Source organism: Colletotrichum aenigma, assembly GCF_013390185.1.
Source record: "Colletotrichum aenigma strain Cg56 chromosome Unknown KSG_Cg56_contig08, whole genome shotgun sequence".
Taxonomy (NCBI): Eukaryota; Fungi; Ascomycota; class Sordariomycetes; order Glomerellales; family Glomerellaceae; genus Colletotrichum; species Colletotrichum aenigma.
The window spans coordinates 1382819-1397599 of record NW_023500914.1 but is presented as its reverse complement, the minus strand read 5'-3'; the positions used below and the strand labels follow the sequence as shown (position 1 = coordinate 1397599).

Genomic DNA, 14781 nt, shown 5'->3' with positions numbered 1-14781 from the left:
GGACTTGACCGGCCCACCGATAGCACCGGCGAGACGCCAGGTAACTTAATTTCAACGCGTGAACGAGCCGCTTACTGGCTTCGACCATTCACGGCATTTGTTCTGATATTCCCAAACAGGAAAACCGTATTCTAGACTAAACCTCCATAGGTTGGCGTGCGGCTGAAGTGCTGAGATATGTAAGCGAGAAGACGGCAGGAGGGGCGTTGGTGGAGGCCGACATCGAGAAAAACCAGTACGATGGGTACTACTACTATCGCCGACTTGAGTGGTAAAAGAATGATCGCTGGAATTGCCGAGTCTCAGTGAGACCAAGACATGCGTATAACCAGACAGTCGGATACGACCTCAGCTTGGTTGGCAAGGGCATGACCAGGGGTCGTATGTGAACATGCTGCTTGCGGTCAACGCCAAGTCGTTCCTGTTCTCCATCTGATGGAAGCCATCCCTCGAAGAGTGATCGCGAAAATTGCGGACACGCGCGACCACGCCAGCCATCGCGCGTCTAAGTGGGAAGAGGGTTTCCATTCGGTCTCTTTGGTCCAGACCGCTGGAAGCCAAACGTCTGGATTCGCCCATGGAAACCATGGAAGTCTGCATGCAGGAGTGGCAGCGGCTGGCCGCTTTGAAGCTCCCATCGAGGCGGAAAGCCCAGAGGAGATGCGGCCGAAGGGAAAACGGACCAGTCGGAGTGAACCGACGGGCCACGGGCTGAGCTTACCCACGGCCCGTGGCATCCAAAACAGCCCTCCGGTTGACTGCTTCGATTCAATGTCTTACAGGTTGGGCACCCGACTCGACCCCGGTAGGGCGGACAAGCCGTGGTGCTACCTGAATTAAGCCTTTTAGCCTGCCACGCCTGACAGCCATGATTGGCTCTGGATCGGTCCTTTCCAAGAATTTGGCTACGACGTTGCCGTGCTTGCTCTCTCCGGTCTCGTGCCCTGGCGTTGGCGGGGTCTTTGTGGAGTGAGACCAACCCCAGCCAACCCTTCCAAACGCGGCAGCATTTCGTGACCGAGTCCGGAAAGCTGTTGTTTGTCAGACGGATCCGAGAGTGGGAACAACGTTTACATCGCTAGCTGGTGATCTTATTGGGTCTAGTGTGGGTACGGACATTCTCTGGCTTGCTTGCCCTGGAGATCTGCGTGGCGAGCTGGCGATCTCCTGCCTGTCGTGGCGCACTATCACAATGTTTACGATGCTTCAGCCTTCGCAGGGATGGGATTTTTTTATATATTGAAAGAGAGAACCACATTTGTCCGAGTCTCATTCTTTTCATCATCACACAGAAACCGTTCCAACAGGCGATTCCTTTGCGAACAATCGCTCTCTCTGTCTCACCGCAAACGCAAACGTCGTTGTCTCACCCGAGAAACTGACCGAAGCCCCTCGCAATAAAAGCGTCCTGGCCCCCCGAGAAAGTTATCGGTCTCAAGCCGGTCAGCCTTCAAGCAGCCAATACAATCACCACAATACCAGTAATCTCTTCCATCAAGATGGTAGGCAGCAGCCGCATTGCCATCGTGGCTTCAGCCTTCGCAGTCGGTGCTTCTGCCGCTGTCATTAACCGCCGCCAGCAGCAAGATAACGGCTGGCTGGCCACCGACTACCAGTGGGGATGCTCTCCAGGAGGATGCAGCTCTCAATTCAACCTCTTGGGCTTTGAAGGTGTCCCCTCTGGAGCACCAGCCTTCGACGTCGTCTGCAGCCCCATCTACATCCAGCAAGATTGGATCGCATGCAAGAACCGCGACGGCAGCACCATGGCTCCCGAGTCTGTGGTCTACGCCGTATGGAAGGCCGGCCCCGACAACGACAAGCAGTACATCAACATTGCCCATGTCTACTACCGCCAGGAGGACGGTCTCTACCACGATGCAGAGAGCGCATCTGAGGGTTTCCTTCCCGAGAAGGGCGGTACTGAATGGTTTTCCATCGCCACCGTCAACCCAGCTTCAGAGAGCCATCTCCCACCAGTCTTGAACTCAGACGCGCCCACGCAGACCGTTCAGGCGGATACTGAGACTGGAATTCCTGATTTGGTCAATGCTGAAGACCCGGTCGCCACATCTACCGATGGCTCAGTGCCGGATCCTGTCCCTGCTGCCGGAGAGGACATCCCTGCCCCCGATCCGACTGAGGACCCTGCCAATGATCCTACACCCACCGACGATTCCACGCCTGCGGTGGACCCTACTGCCACTGAGGCTTTTACTCCTGCGGTTGACCCCCCTACACCTACTGATGACGGAACACCCGCCGCCGACCCTACTCCCACCGACGAGTCCACTCCCGCAGCCGACCCGACACCAACTGATGAATCAACACCCACTGGAGACTCGACTCCGGCTGAGGATCCCATTCCTGCGGGCGATCCTACTCCTGAGTCTACTCCCGAGTCTACTCCCTCTGAGGATTCCACACCTGCCGAAGACCCCGTTCCTGCTGGCGATGGACCTTCGAACACAGTGACCTCTGACATGCCCGATGGCTTGGTTCTGTCTCAACCTCTGCAGTCCGACGTGGTCCTTTCCCAGCCTCTCCTGAACCCCGTACCTGGTACTGGCACCATTCCTACGGGAGGCGATGGAGCTTAGACCTGACGGCTGACGGACATCTTCACGCCTCGAACTGAACGTATATGTGCTCGCATTGGGAGGGAGTCCTGATTTCATAATATGCACTTCACTTTACATTTACTCTAATACTATACTTAATAATATCCGTTCATACCATCTCCCTCTCTTCATCTGTGGCGATGCGGTATGCATGAACAGACTATCTACCATGGTTTCGTGTCGATCGGGGCAAGGGGCGTCTGGCACTTGGCCGCCAATGCAGCCTTCGCCTCCTCGCTGTCGATGCTCACGCACGGCGTGTCAATGCCACCATCGATACCATCGCAGATGATGACAGGGTCACCGCCGCAGGGACTCGTGACGTTGAAGTTCTTCACCGTGATGTTGTGGCAGACGGCATCGGGGTTCGTCGAGCAGGTCAGCTTCGCGACAGCGTTGCCGTAGATACCGCTCGTGTAGCCCGTAAAGTTCTCGAACAAGACGTTGGACACGTTCATGCCGGATGGGTACTGCTCGCAGGTGGTTTCGTTGATCTAGGCCCCTTGTTAGCGATCTCGGACGTTTGCGGCCTGCTGCTGCCAAGCAGCCACGAAGATGTCTTACGTTGAAGTAGCACGAGTCGAGGATGATTCCGTAGTCCATTCTTGCCAGCCAGAAGTTCCTTTATGGCTGGGTTAGCAATCCTCGTGGAGGTGGAGGTGACAAAGGAGGGGTCTTACTTGTATGTGATGTTCTCGACGTATCCGTAGCCGACGTTAGGGCCGGCCCAGGTCTTGATACGAGCTCCCGAGTACTATGAATGTGTGAGTTGCGTCGCGGTTGACTGGATTGGTGAAGATCTTACGTCGCCGTTCAACATCCACACGTTTTCAATGTGAACGTCTTTCACGAATGACATCTCGCCGGCGTACTGGCCGAGAGATCCGATTGACTAAGAATACGGGTTAGTCGTCATGTTATCGCAGGCTTTCTCGTATTCTTACTTGACCGTGGGTACCTGAAAGTAAAATCAGCTTCTGCCAAGATAGAACATCAGAAGTCAAACGCACCATTGCAGTACATCGTGTTCACGTAGAGGTTGGTGTTGTTGGACTTGGGGGAGAAACAGTCATCGTCGATGTTGACCCAGACACGCTCAATGCGAACATCCTGCACGTCGAGGGAGTCGAAGAAATCCGTGTTCTTGGGGATGATGCTGCCGTTGTTCGTGATGGCGGTGGCGATGACGTCCTTGTACTGGATGTTGCTGGCTATTGATGCAGTCAGTCTCGGGAACACGATGAAGTCCCATGACCTTAGTCGCGGCCAAGGTATCATGATGACTTACATCCAACGATGAAGTTTGTCCAGCAAGGTGAATCCTTCATGTGAATACCCTCAACCTCTAGATTTGTAGTGTTCTCCACGTAGAAGAGGATGGGTCGAAGGTATTTATTGTCAGGGTTCTGGGGTTGGTCAGTTGGAGGACAGCGTTACGAAGAGCAGGACCGTCTCACCAAGATACTAGGGTAGTGTTAGTATTCACAGAATGTAATGGAGGATAAACTGATACTTACGATCCAATACCGGCGTTGAACTCATTCCACCAGCGTTGGCTGTTTAAAGTGTTAGCCAAGAAGCTGTTGACAGTGGGCATACTCAGCGAACCCTTGTCCGTTGATGACACCGTCACCATAGATCTTGATGTCCTTTCCACCCCACTTCCCTGCAAGAGGAATTAGTCACGCAACATAGCGTTTTGAGTAATATAGCATACAGAACATGATGGATTTCTGCCATTGGTTAGCTTCAATCATGTCAAGTTGTCATGTCGAAAAGACTTACTTGGAACGGGTGCTCGAAGGCATTTTCCTACGGCTCGTTGTTAATGCCATGAAGCTATGCCGAATAATGCAAGATATCTTTTCCACGTACTTGCCAGTAAGCGACATCATTGGTGAACTGAACCAAGTGTGTTAGTACTCGCAGCTAAGACAGAAGGCGATCTTGTGTGGCACACCTTAATCTCTCCTTCGAGACGAACATGCACGTCATTTAGAAAAGTCAAGTCAAGTGCCTTCGCAATGACGAAAGTCTTCCCTTTCGGCAAGTACAGTGTACCGCCGTTATTAGCGTCTTGAAGTCCCTTGCGAAACTCCTCAGAGACGTCATCCGTATCGTTCCTCGAAGCGCGGATCTCGACAGTCTTGCGTCCACACCCATTCGAAGGGGGCGTGTAGGGGTGGACGTCCCTGAACTCTTGCAGAGATCTCGGAACACCGGCAGGCAGCTCCACCGCGTACGACAGCACGCCAGTGACGGCTGCAAGCAGGGCGAATGATCGTGAAAGACGCATGATTTACGAGGCACCTCAGGGATGCGATGCAACGACACTATCCGTTTTTCCCGCTCAAACGAAACATACCAAAAAGAGCGAGCGACTGAGGACGGTCCTCGCCCCCCATCTTAAAGGCTTCAGCCGAACCCTGGAGGACGCATTCTTGGTGGAGCAGGAGGGCATTCCCACTTCTTTTCGGGTGAACTCCTCATCAGACGGAAAAGTTAAAATGGAGTCATCGCAGCGCAAACACGCTGGACTGATCACTTTAATTGTAATTAAAGCCGGAAAATATGCTTTTGCCCAGCCTCTGAACCCCCCGCGCGGGTCGGAAAAGACCCCCGACCAACGAGCTCATCTCTCACATCTTGCCGCGAAGCGGTCTGGCGCTCCAGGCCGGTGGGAGATCGGCGTGGGGAAGTTGGCTGGGGTAATCATGGAGATGTGCGGGGGAGATCCTTGGACAGGTCGCACTGCAGCGCTGGGCTTGGGCTTATTGGTGGGAAATCCCTGGCCTGAACGACGACGTTCGGATAAAGACACCGCGTCGCTGGTTAAACCATGTAAATTTGGTCCGGTTGGTTTGGCAGAGATGAAAGCCGAACTGAGTCCAGTCTTAACCTCATGGGCGGCGACACGAAGATGTCCTACAGAAGAGATGTGGCACAAAAGGATGGCTTTCCTCAAGAGATGGCCTGATTTTCCCATATTTACGCAGACATATATACCTACCTTCAGCGTACTCGAAAGAAATGAGGTTTAACTTCGACTGAGGACGTCTACAACTGCAATACGAAATAGCGACAACGACAACCACAGCAATTGTAGTCACAGCAGTAACAACGATATACGCGATCATGGGCGGCGGCACGGTAGCGAGGACGAAGACAACGACAACAACAGCGAGTGCATCGGGAAAGCAGTCGCTCTAGCACATCAAAAACGTGGTCGCTTCTCCATGACACTCTAAAGTTCCATGTTCTATTGCTGGCTAGTGATGCTAATCTGCACGTGGTTCAACCCTGCTTGGTGTAAAAATCGTCGTACTATCATCTGTGTCGAGTGTGATTCTATCCTTGGGATAGTCAGGCGCAAAGCTCATCTGGCTCGTCTGCTCGTATGCTTGAAAGATGTCCCCACACTTTCTGCTCTTACGACCCCGGCAAAGACGTTCTAGATGCTCCTGGTACCTATCATCATTGGAACCAGTATACTTGAATTTGCCATCTCCGAGGTCTCTCCAGCTTGTGAGAATTACTGCCCTGACCCTTTTCCCTTCAAAGGCAAAAGGAGCGTCCATTGCACTGATAGAATAGTCTATAGGACAGGTGTGGCAGCTGCGGATCCAGTTGAGTGAGGGCAAGCAGTGTTTCTGGCACGGCTTTTCATGGTTCCAAAGACAATCTAGTATTTTGTCCAAACTGACCTCAGCTTGATCGCGCCAACCGCTGGGCAAGAATACCTCCTGTATCATCTCGTTCGGATGCAAATGAGGGCAAGTCCCACTCAACAGCGTACCTAGACGAAAATGACCTGGTGGGTTTTCATGGTAGGTGGCCTTCGCCAGTTGGGGTTCGAAATAAAAGATGTCTGCCATCTTCAGCAAACATCTTCCTCCCACAACCTTCAAGTCGCGTAGAGAATCCATCTGAATTTCTTCGACTTTTTTCTCAACCCTGACCATGGATTGAACGTTCGATGAAATGGGCACTGAAAGAAGTAAGTGACGCAGACTTTGCTGTCGTATGAGTCCGGCCACGACGGTTTTGTGCGCATGCTCTTCGAAATACGGCGTTCGTATATGCAAGTGAGCGCCCTCTCCTTGACAACGGAGCCTAGTCCACTCGTCTGAATCCAGTGCTAAGGAAAGCTCTGGCCGGTGGAATTTGTAGCAGAATCGACAAAGAATGAGCTCGGGGTACATATCGTATTGTTCCATTTGGCGTAGGAGAGCGTTGCGCTCACGTGTGCTGAGAGCGTTGGGATAATAACCAATTTTCTCCAGGATCCTGGGACTGAGAATCGGGAACAGTGGTCTGCGTTCAATGGGAAGGTACTGCTGGATCTCCAGCAACAGCTCCGCAGGAAGCTTTTCCAACAGACTCAGTTCTTGGCTTCTGTAGCAATTAGCCATCGGTATTTTGGTGGCTTGGCAGATACGGAGTCACTTACGCCATGACGAGAAACACATTCAAGTATACCAGAGAGAGCCAGAAGAGCAAGTTGTTGGGCGGTGGCAAAAACTTATCTTCAATAACTTCTTGTTGTGACACTGAGGAACACGACCGACAAAACCTGCGTTGTCTATTTTACATGCTAAGTTGCTTAGTGGGATCAGAACTAATACAAGAATAGTGTTAGATCAGTTAGTCAGGCGTGAAAGATCGCTCCGTCTCTTTACGAAACCCTGATTTCCACGCTATTGGTTTCTCGCATGTAGTTAGCCGTTGAGGTTCTTCCTTTCTACCTCTTTAGCCAGCCATTGAGGTTTTTGGAAGGTCTGAGCTATGCGTCCGCATACCCTTATAGCACGAAAAGCATCGCAAGCGCTTTTAGAGGTCTGTCTCTTTAGGAACTTTGAAACACAGCGAAGGGAAGCTTCCCTCAAACATGGAAAAATTGATTCACCGGGCCCATAAGTGTACTAGTAGACGAATATTCCGCGTATCTGATGTCTATGCTTTTGAGATGTAGACGTGCGTCTCAGTGGTTTGTACGATAGCCCTCTCGCTGCTACTGTCCGGGTCATTCCATGTGCCACCTGAATCCTTTATTTGGGCGCGTTCCACATCTCGCTCGCGAGGCCCCCCTTTAATCTGTACGTGGAAAGTGTCCATGTCATACTCCGGTTCATCGCGACTGGTGTCAAACCGGTTATACTGAGAACGATGACCAGTTGAAATCCCTCCTCCAGTGCCCCCTATGGTACGCAAACCATTGCCCGACACTCCGCCAGATTTCCCAGTTGTGCCTGCACCAGAGGAGAAAAGTTTTGGAGAAACGGTGTGGAAGAAGAGGCGAAGCGTGGAAAGACATGCGCACACAACAAGCAGGTTCGCTTCGATGCTTCTGCTAAAGAAGTCAGACATCATTAAACAAGGTAAGACACGACTAGGCTGACTTACACCCAAATGTTGATGAAAATTCCACCCCACGTCTGATCGGCGTCGACCAGAATGGTGATCAAAAGGTACAAACGGACCACAGAGGTGATGACAGTCCTGCCGTACGGTCAGCGCTGCCCATACAATGAAGAAACACCAAGGTTCCCGAGGTTTGCCCTTACACCGAACCAATGCCGAATAAGACTAGCAGTCCAACCTCCTTCCGTGTTGAGATGTGCAGAGACAAGACCATCGGTACCGGGATGCAAATGATCATGACATCTGTTATGACTCCGAATGCCGCAGTTGCCTTAAACGTCGCGACTCGATCGATACATTCGCCGTCGGTGACGAGGTCGTATGCGGATGGGATCGGTTTGCAGGGAAAGATGGAGCTGAAGAGGATGCTCAAGCTGGAACCCACTACCACGAACATCGTGATGTAGACAGACCATTTAAACCATTTGGCGTTGTTGTTGAGCTCGAGGAAGAACAATAGGATGACCATCTTGCAGGCTCCTGGTGGGATTGCGTAGACAATCGGGTTGATGTAGCTGTTCCACTGTTGACTATCAGCGACTTGAACCGGTGAATAAAGAACATCCCGGGCGCATTATAAGAACATACGAATGTGAAATCTTTGAACTTCTCGATCGGTATCTCCCAGCCATGAACCCCGACGTATCCTTCGAGAGCAGCCTCTGCGTCTGGGTTAGCAGTGGAGGATGACATGGTGGTTTGGAACGACTGACTTATCATCAACGCCTGAATCGCAACTGTGAAAGCCTTTTCCTAGTGGTCAGCATGGGGATCCGCGAGGTGCATGCAAGATAGGTGGGTAGGAATCGAGGCAACTCACCCATCCGAAGAGAAGAAGTACTGCATAGATGTCAGTTCATAAGGAAGCCTCTGCCAACCGGACGCCGGGATGCATACCATCATCAAGTCCAAACTTCTTGCGGATGATGATCTTCGCATACAAACGCTGGAGTAGGAATAGAAGGGCAAGAAACATGCCAATACCAACAACGACGTATGACTCGATTACATCCCTTCTTTGTGGATTGTCAAAGTCCACAACATATCCTTCGGGTGCTGGAAGAGCCGTGATCACGCCAGAGGTATTAGACATAGCGATCCAATATCTCACCGTCGCAAAGCATGTAGTCGAGAAACAATGAATAGCAGAAACATCGTTCTCCAGAGGGACGGACCCAAAAGTATATTAGGAATATCAGAACAGAAACACTGAGGACTGCCTAACGGATTCATCCAGTGTTCCAGATTCTCGCTACCCTCCCACGTACATTTGCTTGCCCCACACCAGCTTTCTCGGACTCTGCTCTCCTTCTTCAACTCATGGTTGGATCGTAGATTGCATCAAGGGCCTTTGCAATGTGTTGGAATGGAAGAGACAGGGTTCGAATCAACACCAAGGCTGTAAGCCTCTGGGAAGCTTCCCCGGTAGCCTGGTCCCCGGTCAAGGCAAGCATTATTCTCCACCACTGCGCGCTGTGCCGCACCGTGCCACCGTCGCATTGATGGAGCGCCCGTCCCTCTTCACGACAGCAGAACCAACGGCTTTGTGCCTAATTTTGGTTAGTTGAGTCTTGTCACTGTATTTTGGCAGGGATCGCTGAATCGTGCACTGAGGAGGGATGCCAGCTTTGGCGTTGTCCCGAGTAAGTTCTTCGACAACCGCCGATGGTTCATGAGGAGCAGCAATGTGGTGTCCTGAGTTTTTCAACAGGAGGCAGACACGGTTGTCGAAGATTTGTTCTTGATGGCTGCTACCTAACGGGGAAAGAGATTCGGGGTGATCCCAGATAATGTAAGGATCCGAGATTCCCCTGACGAGGACCCAGTAATTGATGAAGCGAGTGTAACGAATCACCAACAACATTATCTTGACGACCAACAACATGGAATTGAGATTGAGCAAGACAACCAGTCATAACAGCGCGATGTCAGATGGCGTTGTGGGTACATGCGCATCTAGCCTCTGCCGAATCTTGTCCCGCTGGAAAATCAACTCCTTTGCCGAAGACTTCCTTGGCATTGGAAGATTCGACTTGCGCGTCACCCTGAGAACGCCATCCTTCAACACGCCACTTTTTACTATGGCAAACATCGACTTGCAGGTACTACCCAACGACCCCTGAGAGCCACCACGAGGAATTTCAACCAGTTACACCGATGCGGATAATGTAGCGATTTTGGCCTTAGATAGAATCGATTGATCACTAAAGACCCTAGATCGTCTTCTTTCTTCCCCTGCAGACCCGTCGCCGTGCATCAATAATCTCGGCGCCTCGGTCATTGCAGAAATCATGCTTCCGTCTCATGTATAAGATTTATATCTACCGCCACGTGGAAAGAAGAAATTTGTTCGTTGCTTCTGGTCCACAAGCTCACCAACATCGTGTCAATCTTTGCTATTCGAGTTGTCTCGGGGGCTTCATCGCCACCGGGTTTATTCGATCAATCGTGGAGCAGCTCGCATTCGCCAACGCCACAATGTTCAACGGAGGCTTTAGCACCAGCCTCTTGGCCGCCTCGGCTCTGTTTCTGCCCGGTATCTGTTCCGCAGCCGCGTTCGAGGCCCCGGAGCCGGTGGCGATTCGTGCAACCTCCACGAACCGTACCGGTATTGCTCCTGTACGCCAAGCTTCCCCCTTTCTTCAATCCTACGCCGCAAACTTGCAGTAACCCCTGCAACATGCGTGTCATGCAACCAACGTAAACGAAGAAAAAGTGACACAGTTCCTGACTGACATTTGTAACAACCTTATAGTGCGATGCCTTGATTACGGCTGGCTTGGGAGACCGCTTGGTCTTTGCCACTGACGAGGGCTACGAGACACGCATTGCGACGTATTGGTCCGTGAGTGCCCGTCTTCGGCCGTGGTGTCTCGTTCAGCCCCGGGACACGCAGGAAGTCTCTGCCGCGTTGACTGCCTTGGTGAACGCTGGTTCAGGCGCTGGCGATTGGCATATTGCCGTTCGTGGTGGTGGACATAACCACTGGGCTGGCACGAACAACATTGCCAACGGTGTCACCATCGACCTGGCTTTCTTCAACCAGTCGTCTTACGATGCTGCGACGAACCTGGCTTCCATCGGCCCAGGCGACCACTGGAAGGATGTCTACGCCAACCTTCTGAAGTACAACGTGACCGTCACTGGAGGCCGTGATGGCGGCGTCGGTGTGGGTGGCTTCCTTCTTGGAGGTGGTAATTCATACTTCACCGGTCGTATGGGTTTCGGATGCGACTCGGTAATCAACTACGAGGTCGTCCTTGCGGATGGAAGCATAGTCAAAGCTAACAACAGCACCAACTCGGACTTGTTCAAGGCTTTGAAGGGCGGCAGCAGCAACTTCGGCATTGTCACCCGCTTCGACATGGAAGCGATCCCAGCGAAGGACCTCTACACTGGTATCCACCTCATGAGCAAGGACAACTCTGACGCTGTTGTCGATGCTATTGTCGATTTCACCAATAAGGGCGAGACCTTCGCTGACGATGCTGCGGTTTTCGTCTACACCCACAACACCGCGATGGGCGACGACATCCTGATCGCTGCATCTCGCGTCAACACTCAGGGCAACAGCAACACCACCGGCTTTGCCAAGATCAACCAGATTCCCGCGATCAGCAGCGACATGACCCGCCGCAGCATGTCTGACCTCGCTTTGAACTCTCAGATCCCTGCGGGCTCTCGGTAGGTTCATCCATATCCATCGATAAACCATTAGGGAGCGCTAACCATCGATATTCACAGGAGCGTCTGGTTCACTTTGACCTTCAAGAACGACGCATCCATCCTCAAGGAGGCCGTCGATGCTCACCAAGTCTTCGTTGACACCATGAAGGCTGCTGTCGGCGCCGACGAGTTTACCACTCAGATGGTCTTCCAACCGCTCCCGACCTACTTCGCCAAGATTGGCAGCTCGCGCGGCGGAAATGTCCTAGGCCTTGACTCTGAGGCTGACAACGCCATTCTGTGGCTCGGCCTCGTGACTATCAAGACTGAGGCCCAGGAAGCCGTTGCTCGGGCCCACATGGCTGCAGCAGCTGTAAGAATCGAGGACTTTGCTGTCTCCGTTGATGGCAACGTGAACTGGCGCTACCTCAACTACGCCGATCCTAGCCAGGACCCCATCAAGACCTATGGCGACGCGAACATTAACTTCATTCGCAGTGTTGCATCCCAGTATGACCCCGAAGGCGTTTTCCAGAAGAGGATTCCTGGAGGATTCAAGATCTCTAGGGTGAACTGATCACCCCGGATGCTATGAAATCCAATATCAAGCGTCTGGGACGGGCAGACCACCATATCAATTGAGAACTGGGCTGTAATTGATAATGACACAAATGATACGAAACAATCAAGCGAGTTCTGATGCAATGTTATTCCCGTGCTTCGTGCTTGAACTTACTTAATCGTTTACCTGTTCTCATCTTGGATTCTTCTCACATTTTGAAGTTCACAGTAAGGATGTTCATAGCGCCTTTAACAGAGGTTGATCGTTGCTGCCGCATCGATCCGACCGGCGGAAACCATGCCGCTTCGGCCGCTGGTGGGACCGGGATCCACCACCGGGCCGGTTACGAGCGGCGGAGAAGCGGCAAAGTTCCCGCATCCACTCCCGCATCCGTTCCTGGAGTTGCCGGAGAGGGAATTGCGCGCAAGCAGGCCTCGGTTTGCTCTCTGGCAAGAGCTTTGCGGGCAGCCTCGCGAGATGAGTACGTGGATAAGCATGCGTGACCGACCAACCAGAAAGCCACTTCAGAGATAGCGAAGATAGCCTCCGCGGAGTTATCTGCATCCTTCGGAAGATAGATGCATTGCATCCTGCTCCAACAAGAGGTTTATCCAATGTATTGATGATTGAATTGCTGTAACTAGAAATTACTTCAATCGCTCTAATGCAGCAGCCACTCAGCTGCGAGCGGTGTCATCTTTGGTCATCTGCAACAGCTTAACCAATGCCGTTGTACGCGTACGTAAAATGATCGATTGGAGGCGCTCAAACATGCTAACAGCCAGGCGAAAGATACCCAAGTCAGTTAAACCGACAGAACCATAATTAGTGGACCGCGCGCCCTTTCGAAAACATGGCGCCTGTGTTAGAGCAAGCATCCGGGCGCTATTAAAATCAGCGGGCCCGAGGCAATCCGCTAGAGTGGCATGAATCGCTTATTAGCCTTCTTTTGAGAGCATTGTCTCCTTTCAACCCTTTAAAACACTCGATAAAATCTTTCACTCTGTTAGATTCAGAGTTACCTATCATTCACGCACAGCATGTATCTCCGCGCTGTTCACGCTGAGCAGAGCATACCTGCACTGCGCAAGCTCATCCGCGACTTTCCCCTCGGCATCCTCACCACAGCGATTTCTTCTCCCACATACCCTCTAATCCAGTCCAGCCACATCCCTTGGGTTCTCGATGTCGAAGACGACAGCAGCGAAACCGAGCTCGGCGTCCTACGAGGCCACCTTGCACGCGCGAACCCGCAGAGCAAAGCCATAATCGAGTCATTGTCGGCCGAAGGCCGTACGGGAACCGGGAATGTCCTTGACCAGGAGGTCATGGTCCTCTTCACCGCGCCTACACACCACTACGTCACACCGAAGTTCTACACCGAAACCAAACCGACAACAGCAAAGGTCGTGCCGACCTGGAACTATGCTGCTGTTCAGGCTTATGGGAGGGCAAAGATTTTCTACGAATCTAAGACCGAGGAAACTCAGAAGTTCTTGGGAAAACAGATTGACGACCTCTCTCGTATGGGCGAGACCTCAATAATGGGCTACACGGGCAAAGGCGACCGGTCAGGGCCTTGGAAAGTTTCTGATGCGCCGGAACGCTATATCGAGCTATCTAAGATGGCAATCATCGGCATTGAGATCACGATCGATAGGCTTGGAGGAAAGTTCAAGATGAGCCAGGAGCTGGGTGACGGAGATCGTGAAGGCGTTATCAAGGGATTCAAGGCACTGGGTACTGATTTGGGTGACGGCATCGCCGACATGGTGAAGGAACGTGGAGAGCTTAAGGCAAAGGCGAAGCAATGAAATACATAAATTTTGGATTGGAGATTAGTTAACAATTCAGAATCATTCACAATATCATATAAACGACCGAAGCCCCTTGCCCCGTTGCTACGTCGCCCATGACTACCGGCTTTCGTGATCACGACTCAACGTAATTCAAATGAGATTCAGAAAGCAGTCATAAGGTATGAAGCCAAGATTGGGAGCCCCAGTTGACTCATAGACAGTCTCGTGGCGACAAGCGGCGCACTCGACAAGCCCCGGCGCATTCGGCGTAAATCTGAGGGGCTCATTAGCGGGGTCCGGGCCCGAGCCGGCGTGGGGTGCCAGGGGCCTCAGATCAAAGGCGCCGACCAATACGAAATGCCCTATTATTAAATACGTAAAAGCAAGACGGAGTCACTATTCTGGAAATCAAGACCGGGCCGGTCGCAATGACGACAAGCTCGAATATGCAATCAAGTGTTATTTATAAAACGCGGACTTCCGTCATTCGGATGCTTAGGTACACATGCGATTTTCGGGTCGATAGCCGAAGCTCGTAAAATCGGGCTGATGACCGCCGACTGCCACCGGCGGCCAACCTTTCGGAATGACTTCGCTTGGTTCCGGCCGCTTTCCCCGCTCAAGCACGTGGCAGACTGAACGGAAGTGATCGACGTTGTAACCCAAACAACACTCGTGGATACAGATTGGGGCTCATCGTGCGAATCAAGCT

The 14781-nt window shown here is 52.1% G+C and overlaps 5 protein-coding genes across 5 annotated transcripts; 3 read left to right on the top strand and 2 right to left on the bottom strand.

The window, feature by feature from the left end:
* Positions 1-1499: 1499 nt before the first annotated feature.
* On the top strand, positions 1500-2600 carry olpB (Cell surface glycoprotein 1; the record flags this gene model as incomplete). The annotated part of the gene is made up of 1 exon (XM_037327150.1): positions 1500-2600. One exon carries the CDS (start codon positions 1500-1502, stop codon positions 2598-2600), a length of 1101 nt encoding a protein of 366 aa, XP_037174463.1.
* A 185-nt stretch (positions 2601-2785) lies between these two features.
* Positions 2786-4917, bottom strand: pgxB-1 (putative exopolygalacturonase B; the record flags this gene model as incomplete). Its single annotated transcript, XM_037327149.1, has 14 exons — positions 2786-3115; positions 3186-3243; positions 3302-3375; positions 3427-3513; positions 3566-3579; positions 3632-3832; positions 3910-4027; positions 4079-4085; positions 4139-4177; positions 4230-4287; positions 4339-4354; positions 4407-4433; positions 4497-4523; positions 4582-4917. 14 exons carry the CDS (start codon positions 4915-4917, stop codon positions 2786-2788), a joined length of 1392 nt encoding a protein of 463 aa, XP_037174462.1.
* Positions 4918-7574: 2657 nt separating this feature from the next.
* CGCA056_v011904 (uncharacterized protein) lies at positions 7575-9135 on the bottom strand (the record flags this gene model as incomplete). Its single annotated transcript, XM_037327148.1, has 7 exons — positions 7575-7968; positions 8025-8120; positions 8186-8565; positions 8631-8704; positions 8756-8795; positions 8863-8882; positions 8940-9135. The coding sequence occupies 7 exons, from the start codon at positions 9133-9135 to the stop codon at positions 7575-7577; spliced, it is 1200 nt and encodes a 399-aa protein (XP_037174461.1).
* Positions 9136-10520: 1385 nt separating this feature from the next.
* sol5-1 (Bifunctional solanapyrone synthase) lies at positions 10521-12285 on the top strand (the record flags this gene model as incomplete). The annotated part of the gene is made up of 3 exons (XM_037327147.1): positions 10521-10661; positions 10798-11726; positions 11787-12285. The coding sequence occupies 3 exons, from the start codon at positions 10521-10523 to the stop codon at positions 12283-12285; spliced, it is 1569 nt and encodes a 522-aa protein (XP_037174468.1).
* A 1025-nt stretch (positions 12286-13310) lies between these two features.
* Positions 13311-14084, top strand: CGCA056_v011902 (Uncharacterized protein; the record flags this gene model as incomplete). Its single annotated transcript, XM_037327146.1, has 1 exon — positions 13311-14084. The coding sequence occupies one exon, from the start codon at positions 13311-13313 to the stop codon at positions 14082-14084; it is 774 nt and encodes a 257-aa protein (XP_037174467.1).
* Between the last annotated feature and the right edge of the window lie 697 nt (positions 14085-14781).